The following is a 24,988-nucleotide window of genomic DNA, read 5'->3' on the forward strand; positions in this document are numbered from 1 at the left end:
ATTAGCACCTAAGTAACAATAGATATGACCCAATTCTCCCCCCAAAATATTTATATATGAGTATATGTTACTGTATTATGTTTCCAAAAATTATGCTCCTTAGAAATCTTTTTCAGATTCATTTTCTTAGTCACTAAAAAAAAATTTTTTTTTTGTACTTGGGCCACACCCAGCAGCACTCAGGGTTAACACCTCACTTGATGCTCAGAAATTGCTCCTGGCAGGCTCGAGGGACCATATGGGATGCTGGGATTTGAATCACTGACCTTTTGCATGCAAGGCGAATGCCTTAGCTCCATGTTATCTCTCTGGCCCCTTGAATAAGTACTTTTACATATATTTTATAATCTATTTAAAGCTAATATTCAGACCTAAATTATGAAACATATTTAACATATTTAAACTTAATGGTGGTACTTGGTATACTGGGGACAGAAGTGAGATGTCACATTTTTTGTAGGTTTTTCAGTTTTGGTAACTCCATCTCTTTCCAGACTTTGTAATTCATTTTCTATTCAAATTTTATTTACTATTTAGATCGTTTCCATGATTCCTGATTTTTCCCACATATCTATTAGGATATTCATTTCTTTATAAAAGTTCTCCTGGTACTTACTTAGGGGCGCATATTTTTATAATGTTGATGTATATCTATAATTCACTAGTGAAATGTTAATACTTTAGATGTTATAGTGGTTGAAATGCATAGCTGTAAAAACATGTGCTTGAATAAATTTAGAAAAAAGATTATGTTTCATTTCCTTCAGCATTATTTTGTTATCAGGCATCCATCAGACAGATCAAAATAACTTGTACATTTTCATTTTTTTCCAAGTTTTTTCTCAAGTGAAATTCTCATATAAAATGATTTATAGTCATTTTAAGTTAAGTATTAAATCTTCTTTGTTGACATATATTTGGGTAAAGTGTAAACAGGGAGAAATGCCTATTAGAAAAGAAACAGATAGAGAAGTATTTTGGGGCAGAAAATGATTCGTATTTGAAATATATGTAGTACTATATCATCTAGAATGTAGAAACATTAGAGAAGTCTTGTTCTTGAGCAATCCTTGATACTTCATTCTGAGAGAGGCCTAGCATCCCTTCTTTATTAAGAATTTCAAGTTAGGTGGGACCAGGGCAATAGTACAGGGATTTGCTCTGCATGTGGTCATGCTGGGTTGAAATCCTAACAACTGCATATGGTTCTTTAAGCTTTATCATGAGCACAGAACCAGGAGCAAATCTTGAGCATCATCATGTATGGCTCAATCATCCTCTGTCTTCAAATTTGTAGATTTTAAGGAGGTTTAGACTCTTAGAAGCACAAAATTCTTATTAGATAGCTGTGAAGTGAAAATTTCTAAGTGAAAGCTTAAAAAAAAGCTTGAAATTCAAGAGAAAAACCTTGCATTTACTATGTTGCATCCACAAAAGAAAAGAAAAAGGAAAGAAGAATTCATCAGGTCCTATAATGTATATAAATGGAATCTATTAGATGAGTCCACAAGGCGTTGTCTCTTTGTGGCAATAAGATCCACATGAAGATCTACAGTGTCTGACATACAAAAATCTCTTCCTCCTGAGGGAAACATGCTCAACTTATCTTGTAAGAAAATTGGCAGCAAAATGTTGAACATTTCCATGAACTAAAAGTTACACAAGCACAATATCAAATGACAGAGACAGTATCAAAAAAACAACAAGCTATTTGACTATAATTATAAAACTGTTACCAAATATGTATATTATACATACTGTTACCAAAACAGTATGACACTGAGAGTATCAGGGAAGAAAAAAAAAGTATAAATATACTTTTTATTATATAAATATGATATGCATGACAATTAGGATTGATAGGCACCTTGTATTTTAGTCTGCCTAAAAAAAATACACTCCCAATTTATTATAGAGTGAAAAACTGATATAAGGAAAAATAAAAATAATTTTTACAATGAAAAAGAAAATACATTAACATTTAGTTTATCTGGTTACCACAGGACTGTCAAGTTTAATTATGTAGAATAACTCCAGCTTTGAATTTAAAAGGCAAACAAATATCTTTGGTGGCTATTATTGATTTGAAGGGTTAAGAGGTCATTGAAATCAGATGAGGAGGATCTGCACCAGGAATTTGAGTTTTTCCCCAGTAGCAAAACTAATTTTCAAGGAGATGGAAGCGGCGTAAAATTGGGGTGGGATGATAAACAGGATTTCTTTGTCGTGGGAACATTCAGGGCAGATGCAGAGGTTGGAACTCTGAATGACCCATTCTTGGTACTGGGCAAAGATGCATAGGTCATTAAACTATAAAGTCATGATCAGTGCAGAGCAGAAGAGCCAGACTCACCTGGTTGCTTGAGCAGGAAAGGAAAAGGGGCACAGAGACAATTAGTAAATATCTATATGGAACTTAAAGCAGAATGAGTGAGTGAGTGAGTGAGCGAGCGAGCGAGCGAGCGAGCGTGCATCCGTGTGTTCGTGCATGTGTGTGTGTGTGTGTGTGTGTGTGTGTGTGTGTGTGTGTGTGTGTGTATTGTTTGTTGGTTTGGTTTGGTTTTTAAGTAACACCAGTACTACTTAGGCATACTTCTGGCTCTGTAGTAAGTAATGACACCTGTCTGCTCAGGAAACCATATGGATTGCTGGGGATCCAACCAAAATGGACTGTGAGCAAGGCAAGTGCCCTACCCACTGTACTTTTACCTACACCCTAAAACTGATTGTATCAATCATTGATTGTACTCAGATTACATATGTTAGCAACCACTGTATATCAGATGAGAAAATTTCTGCCGAAGAATTGGTACATCCTGTATCTATATAAATTCTGTATGAACTTTGTTTGCTCATTTCATTAATCCTATTTTGGAGTTAAGTGATATTTGCATGGATAATTAAGTTAAGTTGTTCCAGAAATCTCTCAAGTGTTTGTACCTATTTTTTGGTCAGGTGTCGGTAACATTTTATTCCCCTGTTGGTAACATTGTAAATGATGAATAATTTATTTAAGAAGATAAGGATTCTGAGCTATCTTTAGAGTGATTTCTGAGAAAAAAAGGTAGAATTTTAAAGGATAGAATGATTTCTGAGAAAAAAGGATAGAATTTTGGGGTATATAATGCATCAGTTAATTCACATGAACTATACTAAAAATTATTTTAATGAGCTATTAATGAAGGAATAACCAAACTAATTCATTTCATCAAAAAAAATAGATTGAATGCTAGATATGGTCCTGTGCTGGACACAGTTTGATAGTAATGAATTCTAAACTTGATTGGCAAATATTTCCTATCAATAAGTATAGAAATTTCAGTTTTACGCAGTAGAATGAAAACGTATATAATGATGCTCACTATTGTTTAGCTAAAGCAGTTGAACAAATATTTAATTTTTAATATATAAATAGTATATTAAAGAAAAATGAAATCTAAAATTTTACTCCAGACAATATTGGGAATTTGTAAGTGCCTTTCCTTCTCCTTTAGGCCTTCTTGGTCTCTCATCTCATTTTGATTACTTTATCTTTTTTTGGTTTTTGGGTCACACCTAGCAGTGCTCAGGGGTTACTCCTGGCTGTATGCTAAGAAATCACTCCTGACAGGCTCGGGGAGGACCATATGGGATGCCGGGATTTGAACCACTGTCCTGCATGCAAGGCAAATCCTTTACCTCCATGCTATTTCTCTGGCCCCTCATTTTGATTGCTTTTACCATGATTTTTGGTTACTGAATTCCTGAACAATCAAATCCATTTTGCTGTCATCAAAGCATGATCCTATTCTGGTAAATATTGAAGAGAGGAAATTACAAAGCCCTAGAACCTTGTACTAACTCCTAGTTAAGATCTTGAATTATACACAGCTAACTCATATTAGAATTCTCATTTGATACTGATGAAGTGTTTAGATCAATTTGGACTCTTAAAATTGGGGGTTAGACAATCAACATTAAGTTGTTACATGGGGGAAACAGCTGCACTAGCATTACGGGAGGTAGAGGAGGGGGAAAAGGGATGCATACTGGGAACAGGAGTGGAGGGAGGACAACACTGGTGGTGGGAATGCCCCTAATTCATTGCTACTATGTACCTTAAATATTACTGTGGAAGATTTATAATTCATTTTGCCCACAATAAAAAAAAAGAAAAGATATTAGGGATTAGAGGGCTAACATCTGACTGCTCAGGGCCTACTCCTGGCTCTGCTCTCTGGGATCACTCCTAGCAGAGGAAATTGGGTCAAATGAGAACACAGGAAAAGGATAATCTTAATCTGTGCTTGTATTTGTAAAATAGGAGTTTAAATAGGTATTTCCGGACAAAATTTAATATAATGAAAATTTTATTTTTTTAAATTATCTTTATTTAAACACCGTGATTACAAATATAATTGTAGTTGTATGATTATAGTCATGTAAAGAACACCCCCCTTCACCAGTGCAGGATTCCCACCACCAATTTTCCAGATCTACCTACTCTCCACCCCACCCACACCTGTACTCGAGACAGGCTTTCTTTTTCCCTCATTCATTCACATTGTTATGATAGTTTTCAGTGTAATTATTTCTCTAACTGCACTTATCACTCTATGTGGTGAGCTTCGTGTCATTAGCTGGGAAGATGGGGGGAAGTAAGGGTTGGGACTGAGGCAGTAAAACATTAGAAATGAGCTTTGTAGGGAGGGCAGTATCAAGGTCCCAATACAAGATGGATATTATGGATATATAGAATATATGCATACAATACTATCAATATGAAAACAAGGAGAAAAAATTTCCACTGACTGTCCCATATAAACCAGTGCTAGAACGGCCCGCCCTCCTCCCAGAGCGCATTCCCATTAGTGTAGGGAGAGATAGGGGGAAAGCCTGTTGACCCCTATAGAGTCCACCTAGACCAGCACCCAGGGAAGGCCTGAAGTCCAGGGGAGAAAAACCCTATACCTGGTAAGAACTGGTCTCCAGAATCAAGGAGGAAACTGGAAGCCAGATGTCTGCCCACCCTCCTCCCCATGCACCTCCCCCTGGAGTACGGAGGTAGGGGGGAAGCCTGAGGACCACTAAGAGTCCACCTGAACCCACTTCTGGCCATCTGAGCTGGCACCCAGGGAAGGTCTGGAGTCAGGGGAAAAAGACAAGGGCGACTGGGGGCCTGCCAAGCCTCCCAGCACTCCCCAGGCTAGGGAGAAAGGCTCTGGTAGGGGGCCTCCCCAAACCCTATACCTGGCAAGAGCTAGCTTTGTCCTACTTTTTAGATTATTAGAGGAGCCATCTTGATTTCTGTAAATATGGGGGTGTACTGCAAAATTACTTCATTGGTAAGGCTGTAGATTGCTTCTTACAATGTGCAGAAATGGAATTTAGGGGTTACAAGATAAGCGCGGCTGCAGAGCGAAGCGGAGCCGCTTTTCGGGTGTGGATCCTGGAGAGATTATAGTCTTTGGTGTCTGTAGGCTGGCTCAGCAGAAAAGAGGCAGAGAGCATGGCCAGTGTTCTATGAAAATTTTATTTTTTTGATTACAATATTTATATTCTTTATCTTCCACTGAAAAATATTAATTTTAATAGCAGTATATATTTGTAGATTTTAGAGGGGGCCACACCCAACAGTACTCAGGGATCATACCTGGCTGTGAACCCAAAGACCACACCTGATGGTGCTAGAGGGGCCATATCATGGGGCTGTAATTATAGCCAGTCTTATTGTTGCAAAGATTGTATTATATTTATTTATTTATTTATTTATTTATTTATTTATTTATTTATGTTTTTGGGTCACACTCAGGAGTTACACCTGACTCTGACTCTGTGCTCAGAAATCGCTCCTGGCAAGCTCAGGGGACCATATGGGATGGCCGGGGATTGAACCAGGCCCCTTCCTGGGTCAGCAGCATGCAAGGCAAACGCCTACTGCTGCATCCCGGGCCCTTGCAAACATCTTTATTTTTTCAGGGCTTAAATTTTTTTTAATGAATAATATCTTTATTTAAGATAAACCGTGTTTACAAACATGATTATAGTTGGCGTTCGGTCATAAAAAGAACACCCCCTTCACTAGTGCAACATTCCCATCACCAATGTCCCCATCTACCCCCCCCCACCCCAGCTTAAATTTGAAAAAGGCTTTCTACTTCCCTCACATATTGACATTGCTATGATAGTTCTCAATGCAGTTATTTCTCTAACTGCACTCACCACTCTTTGTGGTGAGCTTTATATGGTGAGCTGGTCCTTCTGGGAATTATTTCAATAATGTCTTTTATTTTTCTTTAAATCCATAGGTGAGTGAGACTATTCTGTGTCTATCTCTCTTCCTCTGACTTATTTCACTTATTCCATGTACATCCATGTATAGGAACATTTCATGACTTCATCTCTCCTGACAGCTGCATAATATTCTATTGTGTATATGTATCACAGTTTCTTTAGCCATTCATCTGTTGTCAGGTATCTTGGTTGTTTCCAGATTCTGGCTATTGTAAATAGTGCTGCAATGCATATAGGTGTGAGGAAGGGAATTTTGTATTATGTTTTTGAGTTCTTAAGATATATCCCTAGAAGTGGTATAGCTGGATCATAAGGGAGCTCAATTTACAGTTTTTTGAGGAATCTCCATATTGTTTTCCATAAGGGCTGGACTAGATGGCATTCCCACCAGCAGTGAATGAGAGTTCCTTTCTCCCCACATCCCGCCAACACTGATTGTTCTTGTTCTTTGTGATGTGTGCCAGTCTCTGTGGCATGAACTGGTACCTCATTGTTGTTTTGATTTGCATCTCCCTGATGACTAGTGATGTGAAACATTTTTTTATGTGCTTTTTGGCCATTTGTATTTCTTCTTTGAGAAATTGCCTGCAAACATCTTAACCATTGTGCAATCTCTCTGGTCCCTCTGTTGATTTGTTTTTTACCTTTATGAAAAAAATGTTTGCCCAATATATTTATATATTTATTTATTTTGGTTTTTGTGCCATACCCAGCTGTGCTCAGAAATTGCTCCTGGCAGGCATGGGGGACCATATGGGGTGCTGGGATTTGAACCATCTTGGTCCTGGGTCGGCTGCTTGCAAGGCAAATGCCCTACCACTGTGCTATCTCTGGCCCCAATATATTCCTTTATATAGGAAGAAACAGAATACAATTTTCAAGTCAATTAAAATAATTATTTTCTCTCTATAGGTATGTCACCAATTAGCAATACGGTTGAGCTTATTTTTTTTACTGTTTATATGATTATTTTAAACTTTTGTGTTTGTTTTGTGTTTCTCCTCCACTCAATTTCTTTCCTTCTTCTTGCTATACTCTGGGACCTAGAGTGTTCAAGACAACCCTCATTTAAACCATTGCATTTCTCCATGCAATTATTCTAAATACCACATATAAATTATATCATCCTGTATTTATCTTTCTTCTGGTTTACTTAATTTAACATAATATCTTCCAGTTTCACCCATGTTGCGCCAAATTGCATGACTGCATCATTCTTTACAGCTATGTAGCATTCCACTGTATATATGCACCACATCTTCATGCTCCACTCACCTGTTGCTGGAAATCTAAGTTGTTTCCAACTCTTAGCTATTATTGTACTGAGTGCTGTAATGAATAGCAGTGTGCATACATCCACTTGGATCGCGATTTTTTTTTGACCTGGGATTAAATACCCAAAATAGAAATTTTCTGGGTCACATAATAGATCAGTTTTGAGTTTAGTGAGAACCCTCTATACTGTTTTCCATATACTGGATTGAACCAGACAGAATTCCCACCAGCAGTGGATGAGAGTTCCTTTCTCTACACTTCCCTGCCAACACAAATTGTTCTCAATAATTTTTGTAATAAGCCTGGGAGATCAAGTCAAGAGAGGAAGGGAGAGAGAGAGAGAGAGAGAGAGAGAGAGAGAGAGAGAGAGAGAGAGAGAGAGAGAGAGAGAGAGAGAGAGAGAGAGAGAGCTTATTTTTGCAGTTTCCTGGAGGATTAAGCATCAAGTCTAACTGTCATTTGGTGATCCAGGTCCATAAGGCAGTTTCATTTTATAGTATACTGAGTATGGACTTCCATCTCTAAATTTGAGATTCATCTTTGTTATTGGTATTATTTTTTGGGGGAAGGTGGGCAAGTTGGCGCTCCAGTTCACGTTCTAGAGTCTTGACGTTGCCAATGGACTTGACTAATTTGGCCAAAGGTTCAGCAGAAAGGCCTAAGGATGCGGCACTGCTCAGTTCCTGAGGTTCCCTCTGATAACCCAAGGATTGGGTAACCTTAGGGTACCAGGAATGGAATCTAGCACATGCTTTCACAGCCCAACTCTTGATCCCCAGGTTTTTGGGTTAAATGGTCCATTCTTTTTTTTATGTATGAGTACTATACCTTCATTTGAATCTATTCCGATCTTATCAAGCAACTTTGACAGCTTTAACTTTTGAATTCATGATTAAATTCAGCCTTTTAATTTCATTTTATTTAACTTTTATCAAATGGTTCTGTGTTCAGTGACTAGGGCATAAACTATGGAAAGCTTCAGCTCTTTCCCCAAATTTCCTTTCAGCCAAATAACGAAAATTATATTGTCCCAACTTCATGGAAACCACATAAGTTTGTACAATCAACTAGAATGACTTCTAAGACGTCAGTTTTAGAGTCTTGAAGATGCCAGCCAACAAATCTATAGCTCTCTTAAAAGAAACCTCCAGACCATTATCTATCTCAATGTCTTGCAGCAGATTATAGGGTCCTTAAAATTCATAATGGCTTGATAGATCCTTTGGATCTGCTTCTGCTTCTGCTTCTGCTGTAGCATTGCACAGCACAGAGGATTCTTCTTAGTATAAAGGCTGGAGGCAAGACCCAGAAGAGCCTCCTGAGCCAGGGGTCTCTCACAGACCAAATGAGATTGGGTTCCATGGCCCTGCCTAAGTTTCCAACCTAGAATCTAAGGACGAATGGCCTTGAAAGCTGCCAGCCTTTCAATGTAATTAGAACTCAGTTTCGATTGGTAGACAAGATTTCACTCGGTGTGAATCAGGAAGCTGAAATGGAAAAAATTGTTTGCATCCTGAAAACCCTGGAAGCTGAAATGAAAAACGGTTTGCCTCTTAGAAACCCTACAACTTAAGCTTCAGCGTTGTGCTTAGTTGCGCGAAAGTTAGCTTGTGCTGCTCATTGCGCAGAAGAGAGAGCGATGATATGAAAACCCATGGTGGCCTCCGCACGCAAGAGTGTGCAGCCTGGCTCTCCCAGAATCTCGGTCAAGCGGTCCCCAAGACCCTCATCCCAGGAAACTACATTTCCTAGAAGAACTTGCGGCTCGTGCGCGGTGGAGGCGAGGACGTGCTCGGAGCAAGCCCACAGAGAGACTCCCCTGGCGCCTCACCGGCCTTTCTCCTGGGTGCCCTGCCGCGGGGCATCTCGGAAGTTGTAGTTCAGTGGCGAGCGCCTTTGTGGTGCCCGGCGCGGCCCCGCGAGGTGGATCCAGCCAACACACACACACGCGCGCGCGCGCGCGTATCGCTCCGAAGAGGCCGGCCGGCGCCTCCCGCAGAGCGGGGCGGTCGGTTCCGCCGTCTACACCGCCTTCCTGGCCCGCCCCTCGCCGTGCCGGGCCCGCCCCTCCTTCCTGGGGCTGCAGCCGAGGCGGCGGTGGTGGCGGCGGCGGCGGCGGCCGGGCAGGGTGGCCAGGGGCTCCGCTCTCTCCGCGCGCGCGTTCCTCCCTATGCGGTGACTGGCCTGCAGCCGTGCCGGCGGGCCCCGGGCTTCCCGGGGCGGGATGTTTTCCCGGAGGAGTCACGGCGACGTGAAGAAGTCCATCCAGAAGGTGCTGGACCCCAAGAAGGACGTGCTGACGCGCCTCAAGCACCTGCGGGCGCTGCTCGGTGGGTGAAGGCGCGCGCGGAGGCGCCGGGAGGTCGGGGATGCCCGGGTGTATTGGACCCTCCTTTTGTGGGGGAGTGCAGCGTTGCTCCCCGAGAAGTAGGCAGCCGGACCCGCGGGCTCTGCACTGTCCCAGTGTGGTGTCAACTCTCTTCCCCCCCCCCCCCGTGTTCCCCCCATCCTGCCCTAGTGAGCTGGAGGCCGGGCGAAGTCGCCCTCATCCCCTCCTGCACTGCCCCAAAGTGGCTTCCTTGGGGTTCTTGGGGGCGCCACCCCCACCTCACCCCGAACTGTCATCTCTCGCTTCTCTCCTGGACAGTTTAGGACTCCAGCCCCCCTCTAATCCCGGCACCCATTCATCGATCGTTCCTGCGTTGCAAGGTCTCTCCTTTCATTCCACTTCCCTAGTCACTTTCAACCTCCTCTCACGGTTACATTTATTTATTTATTTATTTATTTATTTATTTATTTATTTATTTATTTATTTATTATTACTCTGGAGTCCCAAGTCCCCGAAGAGACGGAGACTGCTTAAGTGGTCTCCGGATGAATGACATCTAATTGTCCTCTCTCTTTCTCCCGTGCCTCTCACACTTAGTTTTATTTGGGTTTCCTAGTTTGCTGCGGTTTCTTTTGTGTCCTTGACAGCAACTGGCTCCCCGAGTCTGCATGCAGGGAGGTGCCTTTGCCAGGAGTCCAGGAGGCTAAGCAAGGCTGTGTGTGTGGGTCCTGTGCCTTCTTGCATTTGGGCAGGGTGCGTTTCTCAGCCGTGGTGGGTCTGGAGGAGGGTCATCAGTGTCCCCGCCCCCAACTTCCCCCCCCACCGGTGCCTGCAGATGCCCCCATGGGGTTGTCCACCGGGCTTCCTGTCACCTGCTGCGTGCGATGTGCAGTTTGGTTTGCAAGTATTTTCTTAACCTTCCATTTTATGTTTAGGATCAAAACACCTTTGCTAGTTTACAGACAGACATGCCTTTGTGCATTTGGGGGTGAAGAAAAGGACTCATGTTTCTCCTAGAGGTCTTTTCTTTTCTTTTCCTGTTTGGGCTTGGGTGGGGGATTTGGAGGTTACACCCAGTGTAACTTCCTTTGGGATGGTCTGATCCTGGATCACTCTCTAGATTCTGGGGCCATGTGCGGTCAGAAATCCAACCTGGGCCTCCCAGATGTAACCTTTGAGCCGTTTTCCTCTCCTCCCTTTTTCTTTCTCCTTTAAAGAAGCAAAAGTCTTATGATTTAGGGTACCTAGAATTTGTATGTCTGTCACATAGAAAATAAGGCTTAACAGTTCATTTTATATGTGAGACTCGTAGATTAAGTTCTTCTTTCATGAGATTAAAACTTGCTAATTGTTGCTATTTATATTCTGTGAAATTACCTCTAAGGAAAACAACTGACGACAACATACCTGATTTTGTCAAGTGGGTTATTTATAATCTCAGATTCTTTTGAGATTATTATACTGCCTTCAGTTTGGACATGTAAATTAGTTATTGTTAGAGGGATTACTTTTCAGGGCTTTTGAAAGTGAAATGTGGTGTTCTTGAGAAACTGAACTGTCTACTTCCTGTAGTGAAATACCATTAATACACAGGTGGCTTTGTGTGGAGTTCTCAGTACTGACTGATTAACACCTACTGCAGGGCCCTGTTTTTGGATAAGGAAGAATTGAGCAGTAGTTTTAAAAGTATTTGATACTTTGGTACTTTTTTCCCCCCCGCTGTGGCGGAGAATTTGAGCTTTTTGTTCACTCCAAGTCTATAGGCTTAAGTTGACTACAGTTTGTAAAGGCAGAATCAATTAAACCTAGATCAGTTTTTCCTAGAGATACACAGTATATTGTTACCGTTCTAAGCAAGGAGCTATTTTTCAAGGCTGTGTAATTGTGGTTTCACTTTAATGTTTCAGTTTGAGGAACTTTCTTTTATCATTTCATTGAGCTCAATATCACCTCAGTTTTGTTACAACTCAGTTTCTTTTCAGTTTCCTTAGCTTTTACCTTCATTTTTGCTGATGCATCTATCGAATGCCCCAGTTTACTTTATCACTGAAACTTCTATCCTCAGGGAATAGAATTTAATAGATGTGTTTGAGGCGTTCAGCTTCTTGGTTAATATAACCTTTCACTTCGGCAGTGGGTTAAAGACTAACACAAAATAGAACATTAAAGTAGTAGATTTACCTCTTGCTTCATTTGTTTGCTACGTAAAAAAAATGAAGTCTGTTTAGAAGAAGTCTCTTTAGGTAAAAAAGCCCTCTTGAAATGAAAGATAGGAATTACTCAAGATCAAGAAAACGATTTGAGGGGCTGGAGAGATAGCATGGAGGTAGGGCGTTTGCCTTGCATGCAGAGGGACAGTGGTTCGAATCTCAGAGTGATTCTGAGCATAGAGCCAGGAGTAACCCATGAGTATTGCCAGGTGTGACCCCCCCCCCAAAAAAAACCCGAAAACGATTTGAAAGAAATGAAAAGGTCATTGTGATTTTATTTATAATTTAATTATTGTACTTTATTTTCAATTTTATTTATAATTTCAAATATATTTTATTTACAATTTTATTATTGTAATTGTAACTGCTGTAGCTTTACTTTGGGCTAGCTAGTTGGTGTCTGAATCTTTTGAAACCACTTTTGTAAAAGAGGATATGGTAATGTCTACTTTGTAAAAGGCTATTATGATTAGGAAATATAAACTGCTTTAGTTTAGATTAACTAGTTACAGTTTCCTCTCCCGTTACTAATCTCCCATCATTAGTTGGATAGAATGTTTATTTTGATAGGTAATCCCTTTTTTATTTTGATGAGTGTGATGAGGTTGCTTTCTCTTTATAAGAGTTAATATCTGAGACTACTGACTGAACGGCACATTTAAGCCATGAAAAAAAATCAAGTATTTTTTAGCATTGAAAGTGGTAATTGCAATCAGAACTTCCTAATTTGACCTGACTGCATTGGAGATTGGTCTTCCGTTAACCTATGTTTTATTGAGGGGGAAGCTGAGGTTTAGGCAGGCCATACAAAGTATAGCATCTAATTCGAGGAAGCAAAAAAGAACCGTTGGTTTCCTTGACTTCCACTTCTCCTTACATTATTGGGATAATTATTAGGAAATCAAATAGAAATAGAGAAAATAGAAGCAAGGAATATGCTGTATAATTTTATATGCTGTAGCAAAGATTTTATGCCTATAAACCTCAAATTGGGTATAGAAATTCTTGCTTTAGCAGCAAGAATAGATGATGTAATGGCTAACAATTAGAGTATAATATAATTATATTATGGCTAATGTGATAGTCAATTATAGGGCCTAACGAGGCAAAGAAATCATTCAAACTTGTTGAAATACAGAAGCATATGCACTTTTGATCCCAGAGTGTAAGGAGAAAGAAAGAAATCAAGTAGGTGGAAGGTTGGGAAGAAGAGACAAATGAGAAGCAAGAGGCATGGTGCAAAGAGATTCAGGCGCATTGGTGTTAAGGAAGGATGGAATTAAATATCCAAACAATAGTGTCAGCAACACTGAAATGATGAGATCCACATTTTAAAGATCAAACTTAAAAAAGTTGCCTGTCAAGATGGCAGGCTGGAGGGGTGGTGGAGAATAGGAGAGGGAGCTTGGAAAGTTGAGGCTGGCAGAAGGCTGGATCAGTGCTGGATCATCATGGCATGTCTAAGAAACACACTAGGAATAACTTTTAACCATAAATAATGCTGCTGTAATAAAATTTAAAAAAAGAGGATCATCTGAAGGAAGTTTTATTTAGACTGAAAAATGGTTAAAGAAGCTCTTTCCAATAGAAGAATACTGTATAGGGACCAGAGCCCTAGCACAGTGGGTTGGTGGTTGCATTGTACGTGGCAGACTCGTGTTCAATCCCCAGCATCCCATATGTCCCCTGAACCTGCAAGGAGTGATTTCTGAGTGTAGAACCAGGAATAACCCTTGGGCAATTGCAGTTGTGACCCCAACCCCGCCAAAAGTATAATTTTAATTTAATTAGCATGTACTTACCGTATTTTCTGGCGTATTAGATGACTTTTGAAACAAAAAAAAAGTCAACCGAAAATTGGGGGTCGTCTTATATGCCGAGTATATCCCAAAAAATGTCTGAATATTGCCACAAAACGAATTTTCCAACTCGATCCTGCACCAATCACTGCAGGGCTGCTCGGACCGCCTCTCGAACTCAGCCAATCCAAGCAGGCTTTTTATGCATGCAAATTAGACAATGTTCTGGACCAGAATCTACACTGTAAAAAGCCTGCTCAGATTGGCCAGAGTCAGAGAGGAAGTCTATTACAGTATAACCTTTGAACCTTTGCTTGTTGTGATTGGCTCACTGTGGTACATGAGCACAGGAACACATGCAGCACATGCAGCACAGGAACCTTCTGTCCTATACAGCGAATATAGGCCTAAACCTATGTTTTAACTGCAAAATAGCTCGGGGTGAGACTATGAGGCTTAGGGGAGAGGAGGGTAGTATAAGTAAGGACTAGCTGGTGGTAGACATAGACATTGTCATGATGTAGGAGGGAGAGGAATACCAGCCCACTCATCTTATACGCCGGCAAATACGGTAATAGTGCCAGGGCTCAAATCCAGAACTTCATAGATGCACAGCAAATGCTCTCTATTGAGCTGCATCCCTGGTTCTAAGGTGTAATTTTTAATTTTTGAAAAGTCATATTAAAAAATACAAGAGAGCAGAAGACATAGTACAGTGGTTAAGATGTTTGCCTGCAGCCAAACTAATATAACATATGATTTCCCTCATCACCTTCAGGCGTGCTTCTTAAGTAGAGTGTTGCTTCCCAATCCCCTTCAAAGTAAAAAAAATCAAGTCTATTTTAATAATGTATATTATCTAATCCTATAGATCGAATATGTATTATGTCAACATGTAATTTGAAATATGAATATGTTTTGTAAATTTTATTTTGGTGTTTGGATCACACGTGTTGGTGCTTGGGGATCATTCCTGCTTTGTGCTCCAGGTTCACTTCTGGTGGGCGTTGGGGGACATATAGGGCACTGGGAATGACACTCAGGTTGGCCATGTACAAGGCAAGTGACTTTCTCACTGTTCTGTCTCTCTAGCCCTATATTTTATATTTTTGAAACAAGTCCAGATTCTACAATCAATTATACAGCAAGTGTACAATGTACACTATTATTTAGATCAGTTTAAACTAGTCCAGTTTCAAGTGCTCAGCATCCCTTGATAACTAGTGACTACATTTTTAATAGCTCGGGTGAGACTATGAGGCTTAGGGGAGAGGAGGGTAGTATAAGTAAGGACTAGCTGGTGGTAGACATAGACATTGTCATGATGTAGGAGAGAGAGGAATACCAGCTGTGTGTGTGTGTGTGTGTGTGTGTGTGTGTGTGTGCTATGTGTGTGTGTAGTCTGAGTTAGCAGTTTATTTGGAGAATTCTTTGCAGGGCCAATTGCAAGATTTAAGAATGCTCTCTGGGCCTTGAAAATTGGTTTGGGGTATGGGAGGTGATGACACTGGATACTGGTAGACCAGTGAGAAGACTGGTAGTGATTGAACACAAAAATCAATGTCTGAAACAAGATGGTTTTGTGAATTGGTGTGCCAGGGATTATTTAGCAATGGTGTGGCTGGGAACTAGTGATTCTGTTCTCAATGTGAAGAACTGATTATGAGGGTTGTAGAATTAGGGGAACAGTGATTAATCTAGTGAAGAGATTTGAGGTCAAAGATCGCAATCAAGTCAAATGACTCATGATTTAGATGAAAGAAGAAAGGAGAGCACCACATTTCACAAATGCCTTATACACTGATAGAGTAAAATAGAATGTTTGGGATATAGGTTTTGGAACTCTGTGGCTGTAGTTTGGGACAAGTGGTTTTTAATTTTTTTTAAACAGTTTTAAATGGTTGGTTAAATTGTCCTTCCTTCCTTCCTTCCTTCCTTCCTTCCTTCCTTCCTTCCTTCCTTCCTTCCTTCCTTCCTTCCTTCCTTCCTTCCTTCCTTCCTTCCTTCCTTCCTTCCTTCCTTCCTTCCTTCCTTCCTTCCCCCTCCCCTTTTTTCTCCCTTCCTCCTTCTACCTTTCCTTTCATTTTATTTTGTTCAGGACACATCCAGAGGTGCTCAGGGATTACTCCTGGCTCTGCTCTCTAAGATCATTCCTTGTAGTGCTTAGGAGACCGTATACTGGTGCCTTTAAGACAAACGCTTCATCTGGCATGCTCTTGCTCCCACCCAATCTTTTTTCTTTTTGTCTCCTATGCTTGCTGATGGGAAAGCAGCTTTTTAAAGAACTATTTTACATGATCTCTTTAGAAAAAATAGATTAAGGCTAAGTCAGATTGTGGGTTTGAATGTGTTTGATTTGGGCCAGAACTTTTGTAAATGTTGCTCCCGTTGGCTAGCATAGGAGTGCTATTTGGAGTGCTATTTCCACCATAGTCTGACTAACAGTAAACATCTTTTTATCATTTGATTATTGATCATAGGTATTTGAGATTATTGATCATAGGTATTTGAGAGAATGGGAGTGCCATGAGCTGAGCCAGAGGAGTTGAGCAATCTAAGGGAATGAATAGCAGAGAAAGATGAGTTTATAGTGCTCAGCATACTGAATTGAAAAAGGAAAGTAAAATTATCTGGGAGGTTTTTGGATGTGGGACCTGGAGTTGAAGAGAGGTTGGAATGCTATGAGATATTTCTTTGATTGTTATGATCTTACCAGCTCCTCCTACAATCTGTGATGAAGGTAGTGGTCATTTACCCCAACCTACACAGGAGAAAACTTAGGTTAACTACTTGTTTCCTAGACCCAAATGAGAAAGTGTAGAGCTGTGACTCATTACAAAGCCCACACTGTGCTTCTGCTAAGCAGTTTGACTCAAAAATATATTTATATGTGGGGCCGGAGAGGTGGCGCTAGAGGTAAGGTGTCTGCCTTGTAAGCGCTAGCGTAGGACGGACCACGGTCCCCTGTTTCTATCCTCCGGCATCCCATATGGTCCCCCCAAGCCAGGAGCGATTTCTGAGTGCATAGCCAGGAGTAACCCCTGAGTGTCAAACAGGTGTGGCCCAAAAACCAATATGTGTGTGTGTGTGTGTGTGTGTGTGTGTATTTACATGTTAGAAAATGTATTTACGGGCCCGGAGAGATAGCACAGCGGCGTTTGCCTTGCAAGCAGCCGATCCAGGACCAAAGGTGGTTGGTTCGAATCCCGGTGTCCCATATGGTCCTCCGTGCCTGCCAGGAGCTATTTCTGAGCAGACAGCCAGGAGTAACCCCTGAGCATTGCCGGGTGTGACCCAAAAACCAAAAAAAAAAAAATGTATTTACTCACTAGAATTAATCTTAACATAGAAACAATAAAAAGTTTATCATTTTTATATGTTGTCTAAGAATGTTGCTTTGACTTTTGCTGTTTTCTTCTTGGTCTGTTTTACCATAGTCTTTCAGGGATATTTGAAGCTATATTTTTTGGGAGAGAGGATCTCAACTGGAAGTGCTAAAGGGTTACTCCTGACTCTGAGCTCAGGAATCACACCTGTTGTGCTCTGGGACCATATAGGATGTTGGAGATCATGCAAGGTCAACACCCTACCCACTGTGCTATTGCTCCCCCTGAAGCCTTATTTTTGAATGTAAAAGAAGACGATAAGATTCCTGAGTTTTTTGTGTTCATCTGTCTCTCCAAGCCCTTGGCAGGCCAAGTAAGTTGAAGGCTATTTTTGTGACTTTTAGTAACACAAAGGCATTCTATGTACAATCAGAAAAGGATAGAGAGGTAATTTTAGGCTCTAAGGAAATTCTTAGTTTGATTTTTCTCAGTTGGCCTTGTTTGAAACAAAGAGATTTTTATCATTATATTCTTTTTTTGCTAATTGTCCATCAGTTACTAATGTTTTATGTCTATAACCTCTGGAATATTAAATGAACTTTGATTACATAGTGTAACAGAATTACACACTATCTTTGTTTCTAGGCTCAAATGCATCATCTTGAGTCTGTAATGTGAGAAAGATAGAATCTAGGATACAAAGTCTGATAGATGGCCTGAGGTGGGCTAAATTGCATGCTTTGCACATACAAGACCATAAGTTCAATCTCAGCTATGGAATGCCCATTCCTTAGCCCAAGGCCTGTACTGGTGTAACTGGTGACTCTAGGTCACTGACCACTGAGCCATCAGGTTTTCATAGTTCATCTCCAAAATGTTGATAGAGCTCAGACGTTTTGTTTGCATTACTGAAAAAGGCTCCTTGGCTTCTACACATTGTCTTTGGGGGGGGGGGCAGTTAGGGCTGACTCATGGCTCTGCATCAGGGACCATGTGTGTTGTGTGTGTGTGTGTGTGTGTGTGTGTGTGTGTGTGTATGAGGTCAAACCAAAGTCAGCTGTGTGTGTGCAAGGCAAGCACCTTACATGCTGTGGTATATCTTACACCTCTGGCACCTATTATTGATTTTGGAAAAGAAAGAATATCTGGTGCAGAATAACTGGATGTAAACTTTTATGATTTTTTTTAATTCTGTAAGCATTTGATTTGCAGATAAATATGACTATTTCTATTAGATGTTTAGACTAGTGATTTTCGATCTCTAAACTGAGTATCATAAAACTATGAAGTATTTCTTTTTCTTTTTTAAAAGTTGATTTTCAAGGATCCAGTGAGATAACTCAGTAAACTGAGCACTTGCTTTGCATTCGGGAGGCTAAAGTTCAATTCCTGGCACCACACGCTTGAGCACCTCCAGAAACAATCCCCTGAGCACTTCTGGGTGTGGTCCAATAAATGAAGAAAAACAAAGTTAACTTTCAAAAAGAAAATTGTTTCAGTTTTTCATATTAAAACTTTTCAAATAGGAGGGCTATTTTTATTTTTATTTTTTTTTTGGGGGGGGGTCACACCCAGCAGTGCTCAGGGGTTACTCCTGGCTCTTTGCTCAGAAATAGCTCCCGGCAGGCTGTGTGTGTGTGTGTGTGGGGGGAACGTGCATATGGGATGCTGGGATTCAAATCACCTCCCTTCTGTACGCAAGGCTAGCACACTACTTTTTTATTTTTTTATTTTTTTTTGGTTTTTCGGGCCACACCCATTTGATGCTCAGGGGTTAATCCTGGCTAAGCGCTCAGAAATCGCCCCTGGCTTGGGGGGACCATATCGGATGCCAGGGGATCGAACCACGGTCCTTCCTTGGCTAGCACTTGCAAGGCAGACACCTTACCTCTAGCGCCACCTCGCCGGCCCCATCAGCACACTACTTTCATGCTATCTCTCTAGCCCCAAGAGTTATGTTTTAAATACAAAATTAAGACTAATATAAATATAGTAAACAATTATTTTGTTGTTTATTCAACATTTGTTTATTAAAAAATTAATTTATTGGCGGGAGTCACACCTCTCTTGTCTGGGACCATTTGTTGCCTGGGATCTAACCGGAACTTTCCAAATGCTTAGTAGCTTTGCATATGCTCCATTTATTTAGCTCTCTTTCAGGCCATGTTGGAACTTTTTTATAAGATTTATTTTCATAAACGTGTGTTTGTGTGTGTGTGTGTGTGTGTGTGTGTGTGTGTGTGTGTGTGTGTGTGAGTAGGAAAGTTGTATTCAGAGATGATTAAGGCACATGTTCACTACTTCGATTTTGGAAGGAAAAAACAGAAACTTACAATAATAACTTGTATTTTTGAGGATTTTAGTGCCCTGGTGGAAGTAGAGAGGTGACCCCAAGGTCAAGAATGGGATAAAGCAGGAAGCACTCTTGGGGAAGTGGTTAGTGTTTTCTGAGGGAAACTGCTTTTGAGGCGGCTTTAGTAATGAACACAGAAGTTCCTGGGTGGATAAATTTGGGATGAGCATGCAGAGAGAGGAGCTTGTGTAGACCATAATGTGACCATGATAGAATGAAGTAAGCAGTGAATTTCATGCTGAGGGTTCAGTAGAGGGAAACCCAAATCTAATACCTTCCCTTGAATGGCCCAGGAGTCCAGGCTCTTCAAGATTTAAAATATGGGGGCTGGAGAGATAGATGATGGAAGGGGCAAGGCACTCTTGCCTTGTGTGCAGCAGACCTTATTTTTATCCACAATACCATAAAAAAAAAAAAAAAAGAATGGTCCCTAAGCAAATCTAGGTATAGCTATGCCAAAAACACACCATTTTTGTTTGTTTTTGCATTTTTAAATATGAATGCTGGGAAACAAGAGTTCATTTTTTGGGATTGTCTTTCCCGTGTGGACACAACTGCCTTATGTTGAATTTATTTACTCAGAGGGAAGAAGAGAAGTGAGAAGGGTGCATAGCTGAGTGATTCAACAAGGCCTATGCCATCTTCACCCAGAGCTTCTCAGTTTTGAGGATTAGAAGACCTTGTTTTTGCTTAGCTAAAGATTCACATTTCCACTTCTTAAAATAGAAGAGAGTCAGATGAATATGACAGGAAAAGAGGGAAATTCCAGATCAAGAGTAGGTGTGTGTGTGTGTGTGTGTGTGTGTGTGTGTGTGTGTATGTGTGTGTGTGTAAGTTTGTATAGATAAGCGCCATATATTTCAGGACCTAGGAAATTTGAGTTCATGCTTTGGGGAAGAAATAATCAAACGGAAAATGGAAGTAACAATAGATAGGCAGATAAAAAATGGAAAAAGCTCTCTTGAGGAAGCAAGAACAGGTAATGCTAATGGGGATATAGAGGAAACTCATAGGACCTGTGAGACATATGTTTTGGAAGAAATAGGTGAAAAACAATAGTTAAGCCAATTTTATCTCAGGTATCATGATAGGAACTGGAATATGCCTTGTTTCCTATACTTTTTAACATGGTGTTTTATTGGGATTCATTTGTGATGTTGTAGTTTTAGTAGTGCATTTCCCCTTAATGTTGTGTATTGTTTAATGCTATGACTACACTAAGCTTTGACTCTACATTGGACCTATATATGGACATTACTTTTGTAAGTAATGTCCTACAAATATTTGTGTATAAGCATTTTTTGGTGGTATGGGGGTAGATGGCATAGATGAAGCTCAGGAACCGCCCCTATCTCTCTCTCGGGCAGATCTGGCTTTGTGCCCAGGTGTGAATAAATCTTCACTAGTACAGGTATTCTTTGAAAGTAAAGAAAGTATTATTATCTGCAAGACTTTTTTGGTGATCTTTTCTGGAATAATCTCATATGTATATTTAACTTTGACATTACATTATATTACTCTCCTACTCCCCCAATATAACTGAAGCCCCAACCCCTGTTTCCCCATCATTTCCCTTTCTCATCTTCTTCCTACCTGCCTTGATTTCTTTCCTGCACTGTCCTCTCTAAGCTATGGGTTTTGGGTGATGTTGGCATCCTCACTTTACTACATTACAATTCCTCATTCAGTTTTTCCATATAAATGGTTCTTCCTTTTTTCCACTTCTCATTGCAGAACCATCTTCTATTTTTGTCTGTACGTAATCCTACATAAATATAACTCTGTTGTACTGTTAGTTCATATTCATATAAAATTATTCAATCTTGCAAAATGGTTTCTTTACATTCTCACTTGATCAAATTGTTGCTTTAACCAATATGTGAAGGATATATTTTCTATGCTTTTAGTCTCTCTCTCTCTCTCTCTCTCTCTCTCTCTCTTGTTTTTTTTGGGGGTCATACCTGGTGGTGCTCAGAGTTTCTCCTGGCTCTGTGCTTAGAAATTGCTCCTGGTTGGCTCAGGGGATCTTATGGGATGCTGGGGATAGAACCCTGGTCCTTCCTGGGTCAGCTACTTGCAAGAAAAATGCCCTACTGCTGTGCTATTGTTCCAGCCTCCAGAGCTTTGTTTTTTAATGAGTTCTGAATCCTCAAATTAAGATTTGATTTTTAGAAAAGTTATTTTTTGCTACCATTTATATTTTGAATGCTGTTTTATACACAAAAGATAGTTAATTCTGTTTTATTAAAAATTCCCTGAGCACTGCCGGGTGAGACCCCCCAAAAAATATAGGTTGTTAATGCCTATTTTGAATACAGACAGAGGTTATGGGTGAAGGGGTATAGGGAGCATTGATGGTGGGAATATTGCACTGGTGAAGGGAGGTGTTCATTTTGTGACTAAAACCCAACTACAGTCATGTTTGTAATCACGGTGTTTAAATAAAAAATATATATTTATATAGGTAGCATTGATTCACCCCTAATGATGCTTAGGAACTACTATTGGTGCTATGCTTAGGGGTCATTCCTGATGATGCTCTGGGAACCACATTGTACTGAGATCAAACCAGGGCCTCCTTTGTTTATGGACAGCCTATTGAACTATCTTTCTGTCCCCAATACTGTATATGTCTTAAGTATACCTGGACACTTATAAAAAGTAGTTTTACCTTCAATGATTAGGCCTTTGTTTTTTACTGTTGCACCTATTGCTTAATTAAAAAAAATATTTTGAAGTAGATAAGGAGCCTTTTTTTTTTTTTTTTTACTGTCTAGTGATTGATTTTAAGTGACAAACAGCACTAGTGGCATTGCTTGTGCCTAACTGTGGGAACAGTGAAAATGTGTTGCTCAGGGCATACTTATTGATGGCATAGCTTTTGGATTCACTATCTCTTCTTAGTGAAAATTTTGGGGCTACTTTCAGCAAGTTATGAGGAAATTAGATCCTAAAGTGCCCCATTTCTGTGAGATCCAGAAGCTGATGAAGGCTTATTTTAGCTTGAGGACATCACCAAGACCTTCTTAGAACTGTGGTGAAGTCTGAGATTTTTCTCTTTTTTCTTCTCAGGGACTAGAACTGCACCTGTGTTTAAAAATCTTTCCTGCTGGCTCTTGTATTTTGCTTTTACCTTTCACAGACAGTTTCTCCAGTAAATCTCTGGACTTTCTAAACCTCTTGGCATTGACTTCTTAGAAATCCCTAACTGATAGACAGTTTCTTTTTCACATTGGACTTTTTTATATTTGTACTCCTTCCAGAAAGGCTGGGGATTTGGTTCAGTGATAGAGTACATGGCTTGCATGTGTGCAAGACCTGGGGTTGTATCTTTACTCTTTATTGCAAGACAAAAATGTTTTTCTCTGAGCCAGCACAGGCTCTTGACCTCTTTCCTATAAAAACTCCTTCGTCTCCTCCCCATAAAAATCTTTCCTCAGAATTCTGACCAAATTTTCATCTCTTATTTGGCATTTAGAGTCTTGGATTTGCATTCTGCTTATTTGAGTTTGCCTGTACATGCTTTGAAAAATACATACATTGAAACGTGAGCAGCTTCTTACTCATCATGATTACTCTGGGAAACACACTTTCTTATATTGGCATTTAATCAGTATTTTTCAGTGTATCTAGCACGGCCAGAAGTACTCTTAAAGTACTAATTCATTTAATTCAACCCGTGAGATAAGTAATATTATTTTAGAGTTGAGATTCAGCAACGTTGGGAACATGTATGGGATTATCCAACTCAGAAGTTGTGGAGTCAGAATTTGAAACACAGCAACAGGATTCCAGACTCCTGTCTTTATAGATGGTTACTGTTTTATTTAACAATAGCCAGGCCAGATATGGTTACACCAGGTTCTGTTCACAGCATTAAAGTTGCTAGAGTTTAACATCCCAGTGTACACTTATTTTAAGACTTATTTATTTATTTTAAATAGTAAGCATGTGATTGATAATAGTGGTTCTAAGTCTGTAGGGAAGTATCATGACACTTGTCTGAATTCTGGGGAGGGGTCTCACATGGCAGAACTCAGTCAGGAGCTACTTACTCCCTGTGGTATGTGGGGAACCATGTTGTGCTGAGGATTGAACTCATGACTCCTGAGTCTAAACCAGAAGTCATTTCTCTCCCTTAGGTAAATTGAAAATGTCAAAAAAAGTCTCTTGCCCCAAAGAGAGTTTTTAGGAGCGCGAAGTTTCAGTTGTTGTGTAAAGTAAAGTAAAGTAAAGTAAAGTAAAGTAAAGTAAAGTAAAGTAAAGTAAAGTAAAGTAAAGTAAAGTAAAGTAAAGTAAAGTAAAGTAAAGTAAAGTAAAGTAAAGTAAAGTAAAGTAAAAAGTAAAGTAAAGTAAAAAGTAAAGTAAAGTAAAGTAAAGTAAAGTAAAAAGTAAAGTAAAGTAAAGTAAAAAGTAAAGTAAAGTAAAGTAAAAAGTAAAGTAAAGTAAAGTAAAGTAAAGTAAAAAGTAAAGTAAAGTAAAGTAAAAAAGTAAAGTAAAGTAAAGTAAAAAGTAAAGTAAAGTAAAAAGTAAAGTAATTAAATAAAATAAAAAAATAAAAAAAAATAAAATGTCTAATGTGGGGTATTCCTTCACCCAAGATTATTAACATAGTGACGTAAAATCTGGAATTAAGGGCTCTTAAAAGAGTCTTTAGTTCTTCTCCTTAGTGTACCTTTACTCAATCAGAGAGACACTCCCATCTCTTTTAACCTTGAGGAAGAGCTTTAAAGAAATACCATTTCTGGGCCAGAGTGATAGCACAGCACACAGGGCACTTGCATTGCTCGCTGCCCACCTGGGTTTAATCTCCTGCATCTTATATGGTCCATTGATCATCAATCACCAGAAGTAATTCCTGACTGCAGAGCCAGGAGTAACCTCTAAGCATCAATGGGTGTGTGTCCCTTGCCTAAAAAAGAAAAAAAAAGACTGCTTCTGGACCAGATAAGGTGTTTGTCTTATTTGACAGCTGATCTACTTTAATTCACAGTACTGCATAGGGTCATTGAGCACAGAGCCAGGAGTGATCTCCGAGCACAGAACCAGTAGCCTGCCAGTGTGGCCCAAATTTTCCATTCACTCCCTCTGGTCTCCTTTTCCCCAAAAATGAAAAGTAAGGAAAAAAAGACTTTCTGTGAGCAAAGGAAAAATGATGGAAAGATTAGAAAAATTTAATCAGGGAGGAAGGCAGTGCCAGAGGTTTAGTGGTGTAGGGACGTGGGCCTTTTGGGGATGGGGGAGATAGACAAGTAGCTCATTCATTTGTGGAACTAAAATTAGATTCTATTACAAAATTTTTGTGATAGGTTTTCCTTCCTTCCTCCTTTCCTTTCCTCTCCTTTCCTCTCCTTTCCTTTCCTCTCCTCTCCTCTCCTCTCCTCTCCTCTCCTCTCCTCTCCTTTCTTCTCCTTTCCTCTCCT

The 24,988-nt window shown here is 40.0% G+C and overlaps 1 protein-coding gene across 1 annotated transcript in view; it reads left to right on the top strand.

The window, feature by feature from the left end:
• The first annotated feature begins 9,744 nt into the window (after positions 1 to 9,744).
• Positions 9,745 to 24,988, top strand: part of RALGAPA2 (Ral GTPase activating protein catalytic subunit alpha 2) — a 342,879-nt gene continuing 327,635 nt past the window's right edge. The window contains exon 1 of the mRNA XM_049774320.1: positions 9,745 to 9,878. Coding sequence (XP_049630277.1) covers positions 9,773 to 9,878 — 106 coding nt within the window. The 5' untranslated portion in view covers positions 9,745 to 9,772. The remainder of the gene's footprint in view (positions 9,879 to 24,988) is intronic.

The sequence above is a fragment of the Suncus etruscus genome, chromosome 6 (genome assembly GCF_024139225.1).
Source record: "Suncus etruscus isolate mSunEtr1 chromosome 6, mSunEtr1.pri.cur, whole genome shotgun sequence".
NCBI classification, from domain to species: Eukaryota; Metazoa; Chordata; class Mammalia; order Eulipotyphla; family Soricidae; genus Suncus; species Suncus etruscus.